We start from the raw sequence: 20,880 nt of genomic DNA on the forward strand, positions 1-20,880 counted from the left end.
AGGAATTGTTCCCGATTTCCGTCCCTCTCTGGGTCACTCTCGAAGATGCGCCATTATATTTGTAAACTATTACAAATATATGTAAATATGTATGGCCACACCAAAAACACAAAAAAATACAAAATTAAAAAAAAGCCAATGAAAAGCAAAAAACAAATTCAAAATTTTATTACATCAAGACGAGCATTGACATCGAACGTCAACAAAGTGTAAAAGCTTTTGCTTTTACAATTCGCTTTGTATATAAATAATAGAGATTTGGGCAATCTGAAGTGCAATGCCGTTGGTAAAAGTAATCGGCGCACAGCCAACCATCGCGGCGGCGGCCGCAGTAGCGATCGAAGCCGCCGCTTTTAACAGACAGCAAGCGGATGATATTCCAGCTGAAGCGCCAAGGAAATACAAATTACCAGTGGTGAAAGTCGAAGAAGAAGAGGAAATACAATTCTTTGGTAAAGTTCCATTGTGGCAGGACGACACGCCGGAGGCTGTACTCGCCGTGCGTAAAATACACACTGACTTCATTGTGGAGGTGCACCTGCACGCGCTTGGCTACCTGGTTGTGAGCATCAGTCAGTGGATATTAATATATAAAATGTATGTATGTGTTTGATGTGCTTGCGTAGCGCATTGAACCGTTACTATTATCTTGGTTTCATTTTTCTCGCTTTGGTTGCATTGTTGTTTTTGTTGCAGCAACGCAATTGCCAATTATGTGAAAGCACACTACTGTCTCTCATTGCTGCCGTTCGTCTTGAGTTTCACAATGCTGATCACCTTGGTATTCTTTTATGACGACATAACGAAGGGCCGACATATGGCGGTGTTTTATTGCTATACAGTTATAATGGTACGTTCATTAACTGCCCGAAAGTATACTACGCCGGAAATGACTAAACACCGTACAAGCATCGCTTTACAAATAAAAATATGCTTACATACATACAAATATACCCAAGTAAAAGTATACCCTCTAACTTTGAATTTTCCAAAGCTTGAACTTTCCAGCGTCCCAGTAGCGATGCCATTGTCCTCGTATAATTTGACTCAATTGATGTGTTCGGGTTTCATATCAACAGTTGTCATAGTGGCGGGCATCTTGATCGCTCATTCGAAAAAAGTAAGTACACATTTTGAGGACACGACAATGAAAAACAATAATATATTGCTATTTCCTCACATCACTACAGGACTATTATGTATATAAGCCGGCATTTATATTCGCTTGGACATGTCGTTGTTTTTTAGTCGCCTCAATGGGTATTATTGTTGGGATTTCACTGCAAAGTCCTTACTTCGATGTGGTTATGACATTAACGATGACATTTTTCATGTCGCTTGTAAGTATTATAGATCACACGTACACACACAAACACACTTACACATTATAGTTTAACAAACGTACTGAGCATTCATACAGTGCACCATGTCGTATGAGCAACGCAAATTTTATAAGGAAATTGAATGAATTCTCAGTCAATTGAAGACGTTTGAATAACGTAATCACAGGTATGATCCCGAGTCAAATAGTCAATCTTCCGAGTGGCACACTGCGGCGTTTCCTCGCCTAAAAGAATGAGCAAATCTAAAGTGAAAACGACCCTCACTGTCTTCTTCGACATCGTCGTTATTGAATTTATTCCTCCTGGACAAACCGTTAAAGCCAAGTTTTACTTCGAAGTCCACAAGAGACTCAAACGAAGGGTCAATCGGCTTCGCTAAGACATCGCAGTCGATTGAAAGTTGCTCTACGACAACGCCCCTGTTCGCACAGGCCGGCATCCCAGCGATTCCGCAGCCGCCCTACAGCCCAGATGTGGTCCCCGGACTTTTCCTTGCCTGAGGAGCCGCTGAAAAACAAGAATTTTGAGACTACAGAAGAGATCTAAGCAGCATGCACCTCGGTTCTCAAGGCTACCCCGGAGAATGCCTTCCATGACGCCTTCAATGCTTGGAAATGGCGCTGGTAGCGCTGCATCGACGCAGAAGGAGCCTATTTTGAAAGTTTTTAATGAATTGTAACGATTGGTTCAATAAGTTTTTTTAAATCGACTCAGTCCTATTACTTTCCGGTCAAACCCTTTATATAGCCGTACGCTCAAGTCACATATTAACAAATTAACAATTATTTATTGTTACACATTATGCGATCAAGTATTTAATTTTTTTTTAATACAACTCTTTGCAGTACATCTTGATGTGCGCGAAGGCTATAAGCAGTGCCGAGTTCATTTGGATGGACACATATGGTCCACATATGTATGGCACGTTGTTCTATATCAATTACATGACGCTCTTCTCGATGAACGTCTTACTCTTTGAGGAACTCGATGCAGCAATGAAACGCCAACACCATTAGCCAAGTACAAAAAAGAAAAGAAATAGTGTATAAAGTTCACCGATCCAGCTTCCAGTTAATGATTATCTTTGCGTTCGCTTCTTTTTTTCTTCTTGCAATTGTATACAAGAAAATTACGTTAAAATTTGCACAAAAGTCAAACTGCCGTTCCATAAATAAATATGTATGTTTCTCATGTATATATGTATGTATATATATATATTTTTTACATATTGTATTTTGTCATGCCATTTACTATTGCTTAGTGGAGTAATAAACGCGTTTAATGTTTTCCAAAATGTTGCTTAATTTATTTGTTGTATGTGTATAGTTTACATTTTGTAAATAGTTGTTTGTTTCCTCTCATACACCGTTAGAATATGTATATTGTGTGTAAATACTTCGAAAACGCTAAAATCAACACTAAAGTATTTTATGTTTATGTAAATATACATGTATATAGTTTTATATATATGTATGTATGTGTACTCTGTATATGTATATAACAGCAATATAATTTTACAAATCGTTTTAATATTGTATATGTAAAAATGTCAAATGGATTTCGGCTTTTTTTAACAATTAAGAGTACGACAAACGTTTTTATATTACAAAAAACAATTAAACAAACACAAAATTAAACAAATACTTTGCTTTGTTATGTTTTACATTTCCAATTACAATTTCATTCAGATATCCGTTGTATAATATTTAAGGCATACATTTTGTATATTACTTGTATATATGTATAATGATTTATGTATATATATTTTTGTTTGTATACTGTTTAAAGACATTCAGTTAGAGCTGTATTAAAGAAACGATCCAATGCATATTGATTGTGCGCTGGCATTTTGTGCATTTTTTAAAAACCACGTCTAATGCTTTCAATCAAAACAACAAGGAATCATCATAAGGCCACTGCGGTCTGAGCTTTTTAAGGTGATGTCGTGTTTTGAATTTGGTTATGTGAATCAGAGCTGCTACTGCCGGATGGCAGGAAGGATACTGTAAACGTTAGAGAGAAGAAAATTTAATTATTGTTGTAATGATCGAAAAAACAATTGTCTTACAATCGACACATTATTAGCAAGGGTTTACTTACACTTTAAATAAAATGGCTTTCAGACGTATTGCGTCGGTACAAACTTCTACTTTTCCTACTTAAACAATTATTTACCGCTTTTTATTTCAAAAATGCTTAATTAAAGAAACTGAAAACGCTAGACACATACATATATAGACAAAAACACACACTTATAGAGAACATGTATATATTTAAAAGGTTGATCTTCAACTGCTAATTGGTACCGGTTAATAAAAGAGCATAACTGAAAATAAAAAAGTAAAAAAAAGTGGCGAAAACAGCTATATAATTTTGAATTCAACATAAAAAATTTTGTTTCTCATATAAAAACCTAAAAGGTTAACGAACACCAAATGAAAATGCGAAAACAAAGGAGAATTGAAAAGTAATAACGGTGATTAGCTGATAAGTTAAGGTCAAAAGAACCCGTTGAAAAAAAAGTTGTTAAAAATTTCATATTTGCAAACATGCATGCATTTAGTATTATTATTTACTTAATTTAATAACAAGTATCTCAAAATTAAAAAAAATTAAAATTATTACTAATACTAAAAAAATCAAAAAAAAAACAAATAATCGTTAATAAAAATAAATAAATGAAATTAGTAAATAAAAATTGCATTTACAAATTTTAGACATTGAATTAAAATAAAATAAATTTGTTACATTTATTTTATGTGAATCCTATTAAAAAAAGTACCTTAACTTATTTAATTAATTGAAAGATAATGTATTTTAAAAACTTAAATGATGATAAGTACATACATATATAATATATTGATTAATATACCCTAAAACCTTCTCATAAAATTGCACCAACAATAATAAAAAAAAAAACACAAAATGTAATTAAAAAATAAAAATAAAAAAATTAAAGTAAAAAAAATAAAAAAAAAAGTAATAAAAATAAATAAAAAAAAAGTAATAAAAAAAATAAAAAAAAAGTAATAAAAAAATATAAAAAAAATTTCCCACAAAAAAAAAAAATTTAGAAAAAATAATAAAAGAACAAGATTAGTTATACATACAACGTAATGTTCTTCCCCTTGACATAATTAATTAATTAAAAAGAATATGTTTTCAAAAACCTTAATAACCAATAATATCGATTAATATACTCTGAACCCCTTATTAAATTGCACCGCAGTCCAAATGTCAAAAGCCATTTATCATAATTTGTAATTGACACAGTGAAAGAAATTGATGACTGTACATTTAATTACTTTCTATTACATTGCTAGATCCGTACTCACCGATTATGATAATTAAGAGAACCACACCGATCACACCCATAATGATCATCATTTTCATGTTAGCCCACCATTGTTTGCGTTTCAACTTGCCAGCTTGTTGTTCGAATTGCGAGGCACCGGCTTCCAGCGCATCAGCACGCTCACCCAGTTCCGATAGTTTCTGATCGCGCTCCAGAACCTTTTCCACATTCACGCGCATAATACCGACCACTTCATCGACCTTGGCTTGGGTTTGTTGAAGTCGCTTCTGCGCTTGATTATTATTGCTGGGACTGGCAGAGTTCGGAGGCGGGGGTAAAACAGGAAAACTATACAATTTTATACGGGTTAGATTACAAAATATAACAGGGTGTCCATTTCATTTCGTATGAAGAAATTTTTGGCGAGAAGCGTGTCAAACAGCTAACCCACCTAAAACACCCTGTATAAACATTTGTACAACACACAGACAACACAGGCTAGACCAAGTTCTTTACCAGAACTATTAAGTATTCATTGTATGTACGCAACTAATAGGCTGACAAGTGCACGATACAATTCTTTTTTAAGCAACTAATGATTGCATGCAGCACCAGCTGTGAAGTATTTCCCCCACTTGCCCTTATTGTATTTGCAAAGTAGTCATATCAATTGTAATACAAATGTCAGCTAACTTTTTAAGGCCATTGAGGTCATACCGGCAATAGCGATGAAGTTAAGCCACAAACGGTCACATGGATATTAATGTATGTACACATATACATATATATTAACTAATTCTATTTCTGCACTCTGAAGTCACTAATGGAATTTTAATAAAACGTTATTTCAATCCACGTAGTTTGATGTTTGTATGTAAATTGTCTGCAGCAATAAACCAACCCACATATTGAAGATAACCAAACATTAGGAAAATACGAGTACATACGTATTTAGTGTAGGTACAAACATATGTACGTTACCAATTCTATTGCACTGGCCAAGATGGCGAATATGTGCTAATTGCAATAATAGCACTAAAGTCTAGCGGACTGATAACACACTGACATGTAATGATTATAACTTTTATGATTTATCACACTATAGAATAAATAAATCTGCATTCTTACTCAGTTGTTGATCCAGATGGTGCCGGAAAATCATTTGGGTTCTCCATTTCTTAAAATTTTGTTGTTCTTCCGAACTTTGTGCGTCAATTGCTGGAACAAAGCGAAAGGCAAATAATGAAACAAATCGTAATTAAGCGCTCTAGCTCTCACAAAAGAACTGTGCTAGTAGTCAAGTCGTCACGCAAAACCGGATGAATCACCACAATGAAATGTATATATTTTTCTTGTTTCACTTAGCGACTTGTTGCACAGTTTTAATTGAGCTTCAAAACACTTGAACTTACCTTTATATTATATTTTAAATCACAACACTTTGTATTGTTTTCCTTTTGTGCGTATTTTATTTATCGCAGCAGCTAAAAACACAACCTTTGCAATTTTTTTTAAGCGAGAAACAAAGTAAATTCAGAAAGGATCGTGAAAAATGAACTAACTGCTCGGCGTTTTTGTCTGCTTTTCGCCGCTTTGTTGGATGATGAATGTTTGTTCAAGCGAAATGAATGGTCAAGGGTTGCTGTTGCATGCGAATTGTGTAGGAGACTTGTGTCGGCATAGCAGTTTATTCTGTAACAAAAGCAGTGGAGATGATACATGTTGGTCTGTCTTTCATAACTAAGTTAAACTTTTAAATTTATAAATTGAAGACGAATATTAAACATCGAATATAGTAAATATCTACCAATATCTATTTATTTCATTTAATTTTGTTGGGTTGAAGTGTGGTTAATATTTGTTAGTTACAACACTGCGGAAGGTAACACCGGGTGCACCAAAGGAACGTATATTCCGCAGAAATATAAGGCGTTCACAATAATTCAAAATATTAAATTCATATTACCATATACATATAATATTTAAAAGTTTACAACAGGAATTTTTAAATTGAAAATAATATGTATATATATGCGTATAGGTGTATGGGGTGTAATTAAGCAAACTAAAATTATTGTGTGTGGTGAATGTGAGCGAAAAGATATTATGACCCTTTTTAAATTATTTAGGGCTCACTTTTTGTTAAGCGAAACATATTCTTTCACACTTATGTATGCGAGTCTATGGATGTATGTATATACATATGTACATACATATATACAAAAGGATGGAAATCACTATTTTGGTATATGCAGACTCGATTCTCGCCAGCAATCGATGAAAGTAAATATACATATGCATATTTTTTAAAGAAAGCCTTCATTCTATGTTGCCAGTACAAGAATTTGTATGTAACTCGAGCAGACCCCGACTTTTATGCGGCCAAACACTGTTGCCACCTCCAAATCACATCAAGGATATCTGTCTGCCGTAGAAAAATTAATGGAAGGACATTAAAGGCTTAGCAGATAATATAACTAAATAAGTTAAAAGAATGACCTTGAAGTCAAAGGTCTCTTCATCTCATTATGATTCTCTGTCGTCCACGGTCTTAGCTACGCAAGAATTCGAACTTGATTATTTTCTGTAGCTATGTATGTGTGTGTGTATGCATAATGAATATTTGGAAATGTCGCCAAAAATTGATATATGAACTTGCCTACTGCGACGACCTTCTTTAAGGTCCGTTGATCATACGATGGTATCGCAAGCAATTACATACTTGTGTGTGTAACATACAAACGTACAAGTATGACCAAATGCCATAACCCAACATGTGGCAGCAATAATCTTTATTAATTTGAGTGCGGCAACTAAGTAAACGTCTACTTACAGACTCACATACAAAGAGACATATATGTCTATATATTTATCTGGCAAGCAAGTATACAAATTAATTACTCACTGCGAATTCTAACAAATCCGTGAATGCACCTTACATTGCTCAGCTAATCACATACCAATGTGTATGTACATACGTATGTATGTGTGTTTGCTTTAGTCCGCGCCTAAGTTGGACAATTTTCCGCAGCGTACCGTAAAGTTCGTTATGTCATAAATAAATTCCTTAGAATTCGAGCGCGTAATAAAGAGGCGTCCATATTTGTTTCGCAATGAGATGCCTTGCGTTGCCGAACTCATGGTCACGGTCAGGAAATTAGAAAATTGTAACGAGTTCAGCACCCACGAAAATTGGACAAAACGAAATTTGCAAATAGAAGTGTTTACTAGCAAATTGTTTTGTATTTTGGCATACAATTATGTTTATTTGAAGTGGAAAGACAAGTTCACTCTTCTGGGAATGGAACAGAAAAATGAAGTTCTGTGATTATATGCAGATCAAATTGTAAACCCCAACTAATTATTCTCGCAAGACTTAAACCACCACCAAGATTACAGTCTAGTGATTTTTCTGTGTGTCTGTTCTACAGGAGCCTACAATTTTATGTCGTCGAACACGATGTCATCCCAAGCCTTTCTGATGTTTCTTGGAACATTTAATGTTCCCACACTGCCACTTGAGTGTTGAACTCCGCCACATTTAAAAATAATCCGGCTATTTACTGCAGCAAAAAATTTAATTTGAATAATTGATATTTTCTTTCTCTCAATCGGCTCCAAGGAGATGGAGTCATGTGTAGAAGTTCACGCAAAGGAGTAAAGTTATCTAATCGCCATTCACGCGGGAGTGGTCAGAAACGGTTTTTTTACATATGAATCAAGCAGCTCATGACTTCCGGTCTCAGACCAAGTGTCCTCTGAGTAGCCAAAGAACATCCGTTTGAAGGCGAGCTAAAGTGAGAAAGCGAAACATCGTTTCTCAAAGTTGTGCGCTGGACTCGGTTCCCGCTACGTAAAAAATGCGCCCAATGACAAGGAAACAACAGCCTCCGATTAGTGACTCCCCTTTTGATGTCGACCACGGGAAACGCATTAAGAATTACTATGACAATATCTGGTGAATCAACGTAACGAGTTTTTGAAACAAAGGTTCTGCGGAAGGTTTATGGTCCTTTGCGCATTGGCAAAGGCGAGTATAGCATTCGATGGAATGATGAGCTGTACGAGATAAACCACGTCATTGACATATTTCAGCGAATTGAGAGACAGCGAATTAAGAGACAGTGAATTAAGAGACAGCGGCTACGCTGGCTAGGTCATGTCGTCCGAATGGACGAAAATACTCCAGCTCTGAAAGTATTCGACGCAGTACCTGCCGGGGGAGCAGAGAAAGAGGAAGACCTCCACTCCGTTGAAAACTTGAAATCTCTAATTGTCGTCAAACTGCGAAAAGGAAGAACGACTGGCGCGCTGTTGTAAACTCGACTATAATCCCTTAAGCGATCTCTACGCCAGAAGAGAAGAAGACGAATTGGCTCCATAATCGCTGAAGTGATTTAAGTTCACAGCGAATCACCGTTGTTCCAATTCGAAGCAGCAAGCTAAGTCAAGTTCTATTTTTCATGGTCCTTGCACCGCATTGAAGTCTTTCCTCTTTTGCTAACATCCTCGAATACTGCGATATATACTCTCAGAACCGGAGGCTTTGCATCCATTTCAATGTCGTATTTTCGTCCGTCAGACAATGGGGAGTTTTGTTGAGGTATATTGATTAACTCACAAAGTTCCAGCTTGTCATTCTATCTCATACGATATATACCACGTCGACAAATATTTATCGTAAAGATTCCAAGAATCGGTTCTTGTAATCTTCAAGTCTAATAACCAATGCTATTTAATCTTGGTCATCATCATTATTTCCTGTATCTGCTCTTGGAGTATACATCTCGCTTTTTTGTGGTTTCTGCTATAGAACACCTGTTAACGTTACCATTGAACCTCCAAATTAGTTGTGTAGGCTTTCTCAGCAGCGGAGTTCTCGATACATAGCAATCCCTGGGATACTTTTCAATCTTGATGTTTTGATTCATGTAAAGGTGAACTTTTATTCGAGGTGGTGAGAGGAAGCAAAAGCTTTATAGCAACTACCTTCTTTTGTAGGCTAAACCCATTGTAGTAGACTTAAAGTTGTTGGATGATATCGTTGGCTCATTCGGAACTCTTCCGAAAGCTTCGTGTTTCGGCGTCGCGCCTCGGTTGTTAGCATGAATAGTAGTTTAATGGCGTCGAACATCCCACCCAGGGGATTATTACTTAAGAGGAAGTTCAGGCAACCCGAAACCCTTTTGCCCTTTTCTCACCAAACCTTTGTGAGAATCTCTCTCCTAGCTGCTGAACGTTGTCCGTGACTGCTTATTGATTATTTGCAGGTAACTTTGATATCTAAAGATCTCTCTATCCGCAAACTGTGACCCGTCTGGTCGTCCCAGATTTCCTCGAATCCACGACAGGATATACATATTCATGGATTCCTCAAAAATACTTTGGGATTATTGTAGGATTCAACAACAGCAGGACAGAATACATGATTTTATGAGTAATACGGACTGTTTCTTCTGATTCCCAAGTTACACAAAATGGTCTAAGCCTCAAAAGTTTTAACTGTAAAGAGTGATATAAGAAAGTAAGTCTCTTCCCTCTTTCCACTAATTACCTAATTGAAGAAAATCCGACTAACGCCGAGCTTTACTAATGTCTTGGATCTAAGGAGTTGATATGTTCAACATACTCCTTCCACGATTTTCGCTTACCTTCTCAGTATTAGTGTTTCGAAAGAAATCACTTAATTCCTATTAGTCAATTTTATTCAAATTTACCGCACGGCAGAACGCAGAAAATCCGCAATATCCGCTTTTCATGAAAAGCCCAACTCATCCCAGCCTAAGTGTGATGAAGTCGTTGACATTGAAATAAACGATTTTTAGACCAACTTTCAACGTAATTTAGGTGGAAATTTGCATATGTTTATATAATCGCATAACATACGCACACAAGCGCACACTCACATACATCCACAAACCGAAGCCCCTCGTAGTCACCTGCTTTTAAGCAGACACCCATGTAGCAGTCGCAGCTTTTCTCGTGTAAAATTTCCACATTTTTATTGTGTTTGTTTGTGCTTATTTAGTTTTTATGTTCTCCCTAGTTTTACTCTAATTATTGCATATGATTTTTATGAATTTTAACTAACGACTTTTCCACGCTCAGTTGGCACTTTGGCGCTTTTTCTACACTTTTATTATTATTTTTATTTTTTATTCGGGCTAAAACTTTGAATTAAATTGTTGGTGGAGATTATGTGCTCTCGCCGCTGGCGGAGAGTCAGACCCAGCCGCCCTGCGCCGTTAATTCGGTCTCTGATCCACTCAGGTAGCTGCGCACGGCTTCTCTTCGGTTCGTCGTTAACAACAACAACAATAACACAATTAATGCGATGCCAAAATGATTTGAGCCAAACTAAGCTACCAAAAATGATTACAATGCTATTAAGCGGCTAACTGATGGATGGCAAAGTGGAAAATATTAAATAAATACCAGACCAAGAGCCGGGATGCGCGCATTCGCAGTGTGTTTACAAAACAAGAAAGTCAGCGCGGTTCGCACGCAGACTAATTAACTCTAAAATTCTAACTCAGCCAAATCCACATCACCTGAGGCTTTGTACGAGTAGTGCTTAAAATATTCTAATTTAAGACAACTAAAGACAATTTGGCGTGAGTTTGCAAAGTGTTGGACAAATGTGGTGTTAAAGTGAAAAAAGAAGAAAAGTTGAATTTGTACTGCTTGAATAAAAAATTGTGAATTTTGCAAAGTGATCGTCGTTGCTTTAAGGATTAAGGATGAAACAACTAAATGTGGTATGTAAAAGCTGTGGATATATTGGAAAAACCAGCAAATTTCTAGGGATTTTGTAGAGAATCAGTGCCAAAGGCTTTGAATAAAGCAAAGGAATATTTATTAAAGCTTTTAAGTTATATTTAAAACAAAATAGTGTTTTCGAAAACGTCCCATATATTCACTAATTGACCGTAAAATCATCTCTTTGAGGTCAATTTATACAAAATATATAATTTTAAACTGTTTGGTAAAGAATATTAGTATAAAATTAATTTTGCGGACATCTAAGAGTACCGATCTGTAGCGACCTCTACTCGTTATCTTTTTTGCAAAATATTCAACTTCTGCAATATTTTCAGCGATTCTGTTACTGTGATTCCATTGAAAATACAAAATTTTAGCAAATTTGTTATTGAAATTTTTTTTAAGGCAAAATCGCCACTTAAACTTCTAGTGTCGTAAACCAATTGTTTCCACACCATACAATTGGTGCGTTGATAAAATATTGCTTTTTGAAGAGGGGGAAAATATAGATGAAGCAACAATTTGACTTGGTGACAAGTTTCCGGACACTATCCCAGAAAATCAAACATTAAGGATTGGTATGCTAAGTTTAGACGCGATGAAATGAGCACCGAAGACGATGAACGCAGTAGACGCCCAAAAGGCGTTGTTACCCACAAAAACATCAAAAAAGTCCACAAAATAATTTTGAATGACCGTAAAGTAAAGTTTTTCGAGCTAGCATGCACTCTAAAAATATCAACTGAGCATTACATCGTTCGCGAATATTTGGGCATGAGAAACCTCTGTGCAAAGTGCGTGCACGAGCTTACTTTTGACCAGAAACACCCACGATGATGACGGGTAGATAATTCGGAGCAGTCTTTGGAGATGTTCAAGCTTAATAAAGCCGGGTTTTTGCGTCGATATATGACAATGTATGAAACATGGCTCCATTATTTCACTCCAAAGTCTAATAGACAGTCATCCGAGTGGACTGCGCATACGATGAACCCGCTCCAAGGCGTGAAAAAACGCAACATTCGGCTAGCAAGGTGGCGTCTGTATTTTGGGATGTGAACGAAATAACTTTTATTGACTACTTTGAAAAAGGAAGAACATTCAACAGCGAAGGACGAAATCGTCCGAAATCCAAGACAATGCACCGTCTCACAATTCAATGAGAATGATGGCAAAAATTCATGAGTTAGACTTCAAATTGCTTCCGCATCCACCCTATTCTCCAAATCTGGCCAATAGCGCCTACTTCCTGTTCTCACATCTCAAAAGAATGCTCGCTAGGAAGATATTTTCGTCGAACGAAGAGGTGATCGCCGCAACTGAGCAAAGGACAACTTGTATTACAAAAATGGTAACGAAAATTTAGAGGGTCACTATAACCGGTGTGCCTCTCTTAAAGGAACTATGTTGAACAAAAAACGAATTTTGCCAAAAAAAGGTTTTTTACTATGCTAGCCCGGGAACTTTTCAATTGGCCTGTTAATTGAGAGATAATTGCTAACGCTGACATAAATATCCTGCTGCTGAAATCTCTTTGAGGCAACTTGAGCACCTCCATATCAACTGAATATATTGAATGTGCCTAAAGCATTTCACGAAATGTTCGGAAGCCCGTATTTCCCTCAGTGTGGAGAACACTTTTATTTTCAATAATCGAATGAATGAATACAGGCAATAAAACAATTATCATATTTCCCTCCCCTTACAAACATTTGAATTGACTGTGTGTCATAGACATCATAGACATATCATAGATCATAGAAATGTAGTAGTATAGAATAAACGAAAGTTATTAAAAGCCAAAGTACATTTTCGAGCTCCCTCGCGAATTACCACCACGTACCACAAAAATATTTACATATTTATACCTATTATACATACATACATAAATACGCGTATTTTAACCCACGTCCCACACATGTACTGGTATACATATAATGTATGTATATGTGTGCATATGTGTATCTTTTACATATTCGTGAATATTTTCTATACCACAACATAAGCGGAAGTGGCTCCTGATGCTTGACTAGCAATGCGTGGAGAGCGTGCGCGCGCGCAACATTTCAACATTCTGACCAATTGCCTGACTATTCGATTTGACTTTATGTATTGTTATTGTTGTTGTATTTGCTGTTGCCACTAAATAAAAGTGTAGTATACTTCTCGTTGAAACTGCCTAAGCGCCCCTCAGGGCTGTTGCCGCTGCGCGCCGCGAATGATGTCAATGTTATTTATCATAATTTCATAAAAATGCGAGCGACAACAAAAACAAATACTCCCAAAAAATGGCGTCAAATGTTTAAACAATAACTTTAGTATTTATATAAGCCAAATTTATGGTATAACCAAATCATTGTTGCAGAATTAATACATATGCAGATGTGTGTGTGTGTGTGTGTGCTACATATTTACTTTACTTGCATTAATTAGATCCGGTGAGTGGTTAATGGTAATAGCGCTGACATAGACAGTTTTGTGACCGCCGCTTGTGGTCGTGGCGTTGACAACGCTGCCCAGCCAGCAAAGTGTCAAACGCACTCACTCGCTTAACTATGGATACGCCATATATTTACGCACACACTCACACACCCACACATGTATGCATAATTAGAGCTTCAATATTGTTACACAATTGTGGCCGGCGTGCCTCAATTTGATCTGTGCTGATTGATATTCTGCCGTGCGTTGTTTGCAGCTTTTCGCCACTTTGGGAAACGAGCTTGCTCGGTAGCGATCGTTGCCTTGCTGGCCAATATTTATTTTCATAATTGCAGTTATTCCATATCGTGGCACATTCTGGTAATCGCTGCCGCATTTGCTCCAAATAACTGTTGAATTGTGAAATTAAATTGAACAAATGCCTGCGCGTTCGATGAAAGCACCGTTTGAAGATCGACGAGTTCACTGGCATGAAGATCGATCGATAACGAGATTATTGCCCCCATTTTCGAGAAATTATACGTATGTAGTTCTATAGATATGCAAATATCATTTCCATTGACAACTACAAATAGTACATAACATAAATATTTGCCAAAGAAAATTTTATAAATTCAAATTGGATTTATAGAGCTCTAATATATTAGAGGAAAACCATACAAAATTCCATCGTATTTGGTTAACTGAGATTGAATGGCTTTTTGAATAGAATTCCGCATTCTCTTACCCTGTACCATTTCATTTCCTTTTCCTCTACTAATATATAAGCAAAAAATGGAAGGACTTTGTTCATAATTTTAAATTTTTTATTTTATAGCTCAAAATCTATGTCGTCCCCCTCAAAGTAATCTCCTTTGACCCTAACACACTTGTTAGAACGTTTTTTCCAATCCTTGAAACAGTTGTTAAAGTCTAATCCAGGAATAGCCTCCAATGCGCGTAGCGATTCACGTTTGAAAGCTTCAATTGACTCAAAACGGTTTCCCCGAAGCGGTCGTTTGAGTTTGCTGAATAGCCAGATGCAACACGGAGCTAAATCAGGTGAATACGGTGATTTCGGCCTGATATTGGTTGAAAATTCGGCGAAAAACTCACGAAGAATCAATGCAAAAACCAAGAGTTGTTGGCCCATAATACCGGCCTCTTTTCACGAATAGGTTCGCGCACATGACACATAACACTCAAATGGTATTCCTTGTCGACAGTTAGTCTGGTGGGAAGGAATTCGGAGTTCACCACACCTCGAATCGAATCGAATCGAAGAAAACTGTCAACATAACCCTGATTTTAGACCTGATTTGACTGTTTGTTTTCGGTTCCGGCTCACCTTTGGTCGATTGATCGTAGGCTTCCGGGTCGTTAGCATACATAGATTCAAGACTCATCGCCAGTAATAGGTAGTCTGGAAGCATTGCTTATCATCTGTACTTCACCTAAGTCCACAAACTAAATTAAATAAGATTAAACTACAGTCCTCATCTAATAGTAATATTCTCCATTAACCGATATAGTGTAAGCCAAAACTTCTTAGACACATATCTACATATACAATATACTTATAATCGATTCTCTTTTCACCCATTTTAGGTAATTTGGTTAGCTTTGCTGCTGCACCAAGAATGGCTTACGTTAACCTCAGCAGCGCAACAACAACCAGCTTCCTCCAACGCACAGTCTTCGGTTGTGCAATTGTACGATTCGAATCGTGGCGATAATGCGGCGGCGCCACAATCGGAAAGTGTTTTAGGATCAATATACCGCAAGAGCAGACAATCGAGATGCGTGCGTTGCTACGAAGACCGGTGCGTATAATACTACGAAAATCTGAGAAAGAAATTATGAAAACCGAAAATAATTGTCTTTTTATATTTTAGTTACGGCGATGATCGCAGTCGTTACTATGGAACTGGCGGTTATTCCAGTCGTTCATCGGACAACTGGTACGTAGCGTTGTTATTTGCTAGAGACAGCTATATGGTTGGTAGGTTGGTTGAAAGGGGAGACCACAGATAGCCGCGATAGCCATATTTAAGAAAATATTAGTTGCTTAACACCCTGTTAATAAAATTCGAATGAATGATTTTATTTTATATTTTTTTAGGTATTACCCTTACGATCGTTACGATGATCGTTATCGTTCCGAAGACCGCTATCGCTCGGAGGATCGCTATCGACCGGATTATGATCGTTATTCGTCGTCTTCATCCATGGCATCTTCATATTATCGTGATAGGTGAGTACACACTAACGTGCCGGTCTTGAGCATCACGGAAGAAGTACGGCCAAATGACGCCGCCGATCCATAAAACGCACCAAACCGTCATTTTTTCGGGATGCAATGGTAACTCATGGAGTACGTGTGTTTCGTTGCCTGACCAATAACGCATATTTTGCTTATTGAAAAAGCCATTCAGCCAGAAATGAGCTTCATCGCTGAAGATGATTTTCCGATGAACATTCGGATCATTTTCGAGTTGTTGCTCAGCCCAATTCACGAACATACGACGATTCTGATGGCCAAGATCTTTTCGCAAAATTCGCCACAATGACGCCGCAGAAATGCCCAACGCTTGAGAACGCGTGTGAGAGACAGATTTGGATCTTCATCACTTGATGCGCTAGCGGTCAAGTGGTCTCACTGGTATGGGAACATTTTGTACTGTGCCTATAGATTCAAATTTTTCCACTAGATGCTCAATTGTTGATCTGACAGGATTATGTTGACCATAAATTAGACGTAGCGCTCTTAAAGTTGAGGCCACTGACTCCAAATTCCGATATTAAATTTGAATAATTTCGATTCGTTGTTAGATCGCATATCTTTCCATGATGAAATGGCAAACCTTTTTCGAGGGAAATGTCAAAAGAGCGGGAAAAAATATGGCGTCGTTTGCTGTCCCTATCGATCGACTTTTGTAGCGTCCATATTGAAAAACCCATTATTTTCGGTGTTTTTTTTCATATGTTCTCTTCAGATTTATTTTAACTTTGACTTTGAAATACAAGTAATTAAATTGAAGCTTGAATGATGTGTATTACGTCATCTATAATGATTTATTGCCGAACGCTTGTATGATACCTGCAGTGTAGTTCCGCTTAGTGCTTAGAAATTATATACATACATACGTACATATTTATATGTACATGTGTAGTAGTTTTCATGCCACATAGTTTGCGAGTTTGTATCTTCTCTAGTAGCTGAAATGTGTTTACTTATTTTCTTTCAGAGATGACCGCTTGGGTTCGCGCACCTACGATCGCTATGATACACGTGGTTATGATCGCTATGATCGCCGTGGTGGATACGAACAGGATCGCTATGGCGATTATTCTCGCGGTAAGTTTACAAAAATTTCGATTTAAATACACATTTTAATTTAATATTAATTAAACCCTGCCAGATCGTTACTATGAGCGTCCACGCGGCAGCGCTTACGATCGTGACTACTACGATCGCTCCACCTCGTCGCGTTATGACTACCGCAATTACCGTCCTTTTGATGAAACCTACAGGTAATGTGGCGCAGTTATAACTTTTGTTATTTTTACTTGTCTGTATGTATGTAGTAGATGTTTGTAACTCTCGCATATACATATGTACATATGTACGATGTATATATGTATTTGTTTCGCCTTTAACCACTTTTTGCCTTTATTTTATATATGCAATTTCTCTTTTCTTATTCTCATTGCATATTGTCTATACTACCGTCACTGTAAAAAATACTGCATAACAACAACAACACTAAATTACTTAATATGTACATATGTTTGTGTAAAACAACAACACCAAAAACTTTCTGCCCGCTGATTCTCCACTTTGTTGCACTTGAATATCTCTAAACTAAACAAATATAAAATATATATTTGTGTATACATGTGTGGTAACAACATCACTGCTTCCAAACACGCGCACGCAAACACACAACTACTACTTACAACTACTTTTGCTTTATCTACGACGCCGCGCTGCCCCGTTGCGCCATCCATAACGCAACTGCAGAGGCCAATCGGGATTTGACAATTCCGGACGCGGTTATTATTTCGCGAGTGAAGATAGTGATCGTCAACGTTACCCGAGCAGCAAATCTGGCTACGATCAGCGTGCTTACTCTTCACCTTGTGGTGTGCGGGTCACTGACTGTCCCTACGCTTCGAGAGGCGGTAGCGCTGGTAGTACAACACAAGTGACCTCGCGGCCCATAACTAGCCAACATGGCTATGATTACGGTTACAGTTATGGTGCGGGAAGTAGTAGTGGCGCTGGCAGTGCCAGTAGCGGAAGCGGCGCAGGCGCTGCAACACGCAACTCAAGTGCAAATAATAGCAGTAATTCTAGTAGTAGTCAAGGTTGGAACTATGTAGATGAGCGCGATAAGGCGTCGAGTGCACGGGGGAGCGGTAGGGATGAGAATAGAGGAAGCGTGCGGGAGCGTGAGCGTGACAGGGATCCGCAGAGGTAAGTTGTAGTGTTTGGTGGTTGGCAAGGTGTTGGTTTATATTAGTTGCTTCGATTCGCTATATCTCTGCTCTGTTGTAAAAACATTTTCAAGTAAAAGCTACAACAAGGTTAGCGAGTTTAATTCTTTAGTGCTGCCAAGTTTTGTTTTACGAATTTTAGACCATTGTTAATAGCTAGTATGGCAAATTCTTCTCAAAAATAAAAATTCAATTTTTTATGGATTTTCAAAACTTAAAGCTTGATGTAAATTAGAGTTCTTTCGATTCGCTACTCTCAAGCCTTGGCGAATCAAAGGCGGTATTGATGACAATATCATATGATAGATTCGCTATTATTTTCAAGTGTTTTTAATTCCCTATTTTATTTAAATCTACCTAATTCTAACTTCTAAGTTGGTTAAACGGGTTTATCTAGAAGGAAAACTTTCAAAATGTTCGAGCCATCCTTTCAAACCAAAAACCTGAATACGAGCAAAGAAGCGATCATAGTAAACTGAATACCAGAACTCAATAAATATTAGAACCAAAATTACAAAACGAAGTTTATATTGCACACTTCTAAAAATTTGTTCCCATATCCAGAATGTCTACTAAAACATCACTTATTTTTTCCCTGCAACATAAAAAAGTATAAGCTCATACAAATTAGTGACGATTTCATTACCACCCACTTGTAATCCTACAGTGAATGGGTAAAATAATTAAAAGAAGGCTTCTACTCCTCTCACCTCTTACAGCTCTTCCTACGGTAGCCGACCGCCACGTCCATTAGGTGGTAGCTACCTCTTCGACCGTGACTCGAATACGGTAGGGGATGAGAAGACGGCGGACAATGCAGCAGATAAGGATACCAGTGGTGGCAATGCCGATGGCGTCAGCAATATCTCGTCATCATCAATGGTTGCCGAACAAAATCGTGATATGAATAATAGCGGCGATGGCGGTCGTGGAGGTAGTGATGGCGGCATGGCAAATTCAATGCAAATGCAAACGAATGTCAGGGATAAACAATGATCAGAACAGCAAAATCAAAAATGATAAAAAAACATATAAGAATAATAATAAGAGCATAACATTATTTAATGTAATCTTTTCCTAAAAATAAATATTTTGTAAAATCTAATCACAGAACGGAAAATATATGTATGCAATGGGTGAAGCAAAAGAAAAAATGCAATCTCCAATAAAGCGTTTTGTAAATGTAAAACCATTTACAACAAAATTTGTATAAAAATAATTTGTTGTTTTTATGATTAAGTATTATTTTTTTTATTCTGGAGGCAACCGGCGACAGAGGAATCTTCATATTCCCAATGCATGCGTTATAAGCTGTTTTCATCAGCATTCATTTGCGAAATCAGCCTCATCTTAAGAAGTCTTTACCGCCGGATAACGCTTAGAAAAGACGATCATACGGATCGCGAGACATCGCCCAACCCATTCGTATCGAACTTCTGATTTCTTTGATACAATGCAAACAACCCTTATGTGAAAAAATAGTGTATATAGTATTCCTATACATGTGAGTATGAAAAAGTAACAATTTACTCTTTGTTAAATAAAAATTAAAGATAAAATATACGTATGTCATTCTAGAGATGTATATTTGACACACAACACATCAATCATACACAGATCTAAGGAGAGTATCGATAACTGGTGATAATTGCATGCAGTACTTTTTCTTTCTTTTTTTGTGTAAATATTATAGCATTTTATTAGTATTGGAATAGATACCGAGAATTGAAGAGGGAAGCGATACGAGAGGCGGAAATGGGTGAGTGAAGGGAACACTTCTCCTGCCTGCTGAACGGCAGTGACAATATAACACCAGGAAAAGGTGAACCCGATTCCTCAATCGATGACGATGGAGTGGACGTTCCATTGCCCGATCATGAAGAAGTTCAAATAGCAATTACCCATCTAAAGAACTAAAGAACAACAAAGCGGCGGCGGCCGATGGATTGCCGGCTGAGCTATTCAAAAACGGTGGCGTTGAATTGATAAGGAGTATGTATCAGCCTTTTTGAAGAATATGGTCGGACGAAAGCATGCCCATATATTGGAATTTAAGAGCGCTCTGCCCAATCCTCAAAAAGGGAGGCCTCACAATCTGCGCCAACTACCATGGGATAAGCTTGCTCAACATCGCATATAACGTTATACCGAGCGTATTGTGTGAAAGATTAAAGCCCACCGTTAACAAACTGATTGGACCTCATCAGTGTGGCTATAGGCCTGGAAAATCAACAACTGACCAGATATTTACCATGCGCAAAATCTTGGAAGAGACCCGTGAAAAAAAGATCAACACACGTAATTTCTTCGTCGATTTCAAAGCTGCTATTGATAGCAAGAAAAAGAACTACCTTTATGCTACTAAGTCTGAATATGGCGTCTCCGCAAAACTAATACGGCTGTGTAAACTGACGTTCAGCAATATCAAAAGCTCCGTCAGGATCGGGAAGGGGCTCTCAGAGCTGTTCGATACCAAACCAGTTTTCAGATAAGGCGACTCCCTAACGTGCTACTTCTTCAATTTATTCTTGGAGAAAATAATTCGAGCTGCAGAGCTAA

The 20,880-nt window shown here is 37.4% G+C and overlaps 3 protein-coding genes across 5 annotated transcripts; 2 read left to right on the plus strand and 1 right to left on the minus strand.

The window, feature by feature from the left end:
* Positions 1-277: 277 nt before the first annotated feature.
* Positions 278-2,476, plus strand: LOC120770459. Its single transcript, XM_040097952.1, has 5 exons — positions 278-597; positions 697-850; positions 995-1,120; positions 1,191-1,340; positions 2,189-2,476. The coding sequence occupies exons 1-5, from the start codon at positions 278-280 to the stop codon at positions 2,357-2,359; spliced, it is 921 nt and encodes a 306-aa protein (XP_039953886.1). The 3' UTR covers positions 2,360-2,476.
* A 499-nt stretch (positions 2,477-2,975) lies between these two features.
* LOC120770461 (synaptobrevin) lies at positions 2,976-6,238 on the minus strand. 3 transcript variants are annotated; one of them, XM_040097955.1, is made up of 4 exons: positions 6,051-6,233; positions 5,767-5,856; positions 4,679-4,986; positions 2,976-3,346 (listed from the first exon to the last, which is right to left on the minus strand). In XM_040097955.1, the coding sequence occupies exons 2-4, from the start codon at positions 5,811-5,813 to the stop codon at positions 3,276-3,278; spliced, it is 426 nt and encodes a 141-aa protein (XP_039953889.1). In that variant the 5' UTR covers positions 5,814-5,856; positions 6,051-6,233; the 3' UTR covers positions 2,976-3,275. The 3 variants fall into 3 exon arrangements, with proteins under 3 accessions (XP_039953889.1, XP_039953890.1, XP_039953891.1); XM_040097956.1 differs by having other exon boundaries at positions 4,679-4,950; positions 6,051-6,232; XM_040097957.1 differs by lacking the exon at positions 2,976-3,346 and adding an exon at positions 3,596-3,669 and having other exon boundaries at positions 6,051-6,238.
* A 5,140-nt stretch (positions 6,239-11,378) lies between these two features.
* On the plus strand, positions 11,379-19,426 carry LOC120770455 (hornerin). The gene is made up of 8 exons (XM_040097949.1): positions 11,379-11,396; positions 15,430-15,644; positions 15,717-15,782; positions 15,944-16,075; positions 17,070-17,179; positions 17,244-17,355; positions 17,846-18,301; positions 19,041-19,426. The coding sequence occupies exons 1-8, from the start codon at positions 11,379-11,381 to the stop codon at positions 19,315-19,317; spliced, it is 1,386 nt and encodes a 461-aa protein (XP_039953883.1). The 3' UTR covers positions 19,318-19,426.
* Positions 19,427-20,880: the final 1,454 nt, after the last annotated feature.

This window comes from Bactrocera tryoni, chromosome 3, assembly GCF_016617805.1.
Source record: "Bactrocera tryoni isolate S06 chromosome 3, CSIRO_BtryS06_freeze2, whole genome shotgun sequence".
NCBI lineage: Eukaryota > Metazoa > Arthropoda > Insecta > Diptera > Tephritidae > Bactrocera > Bactrocera tryoni.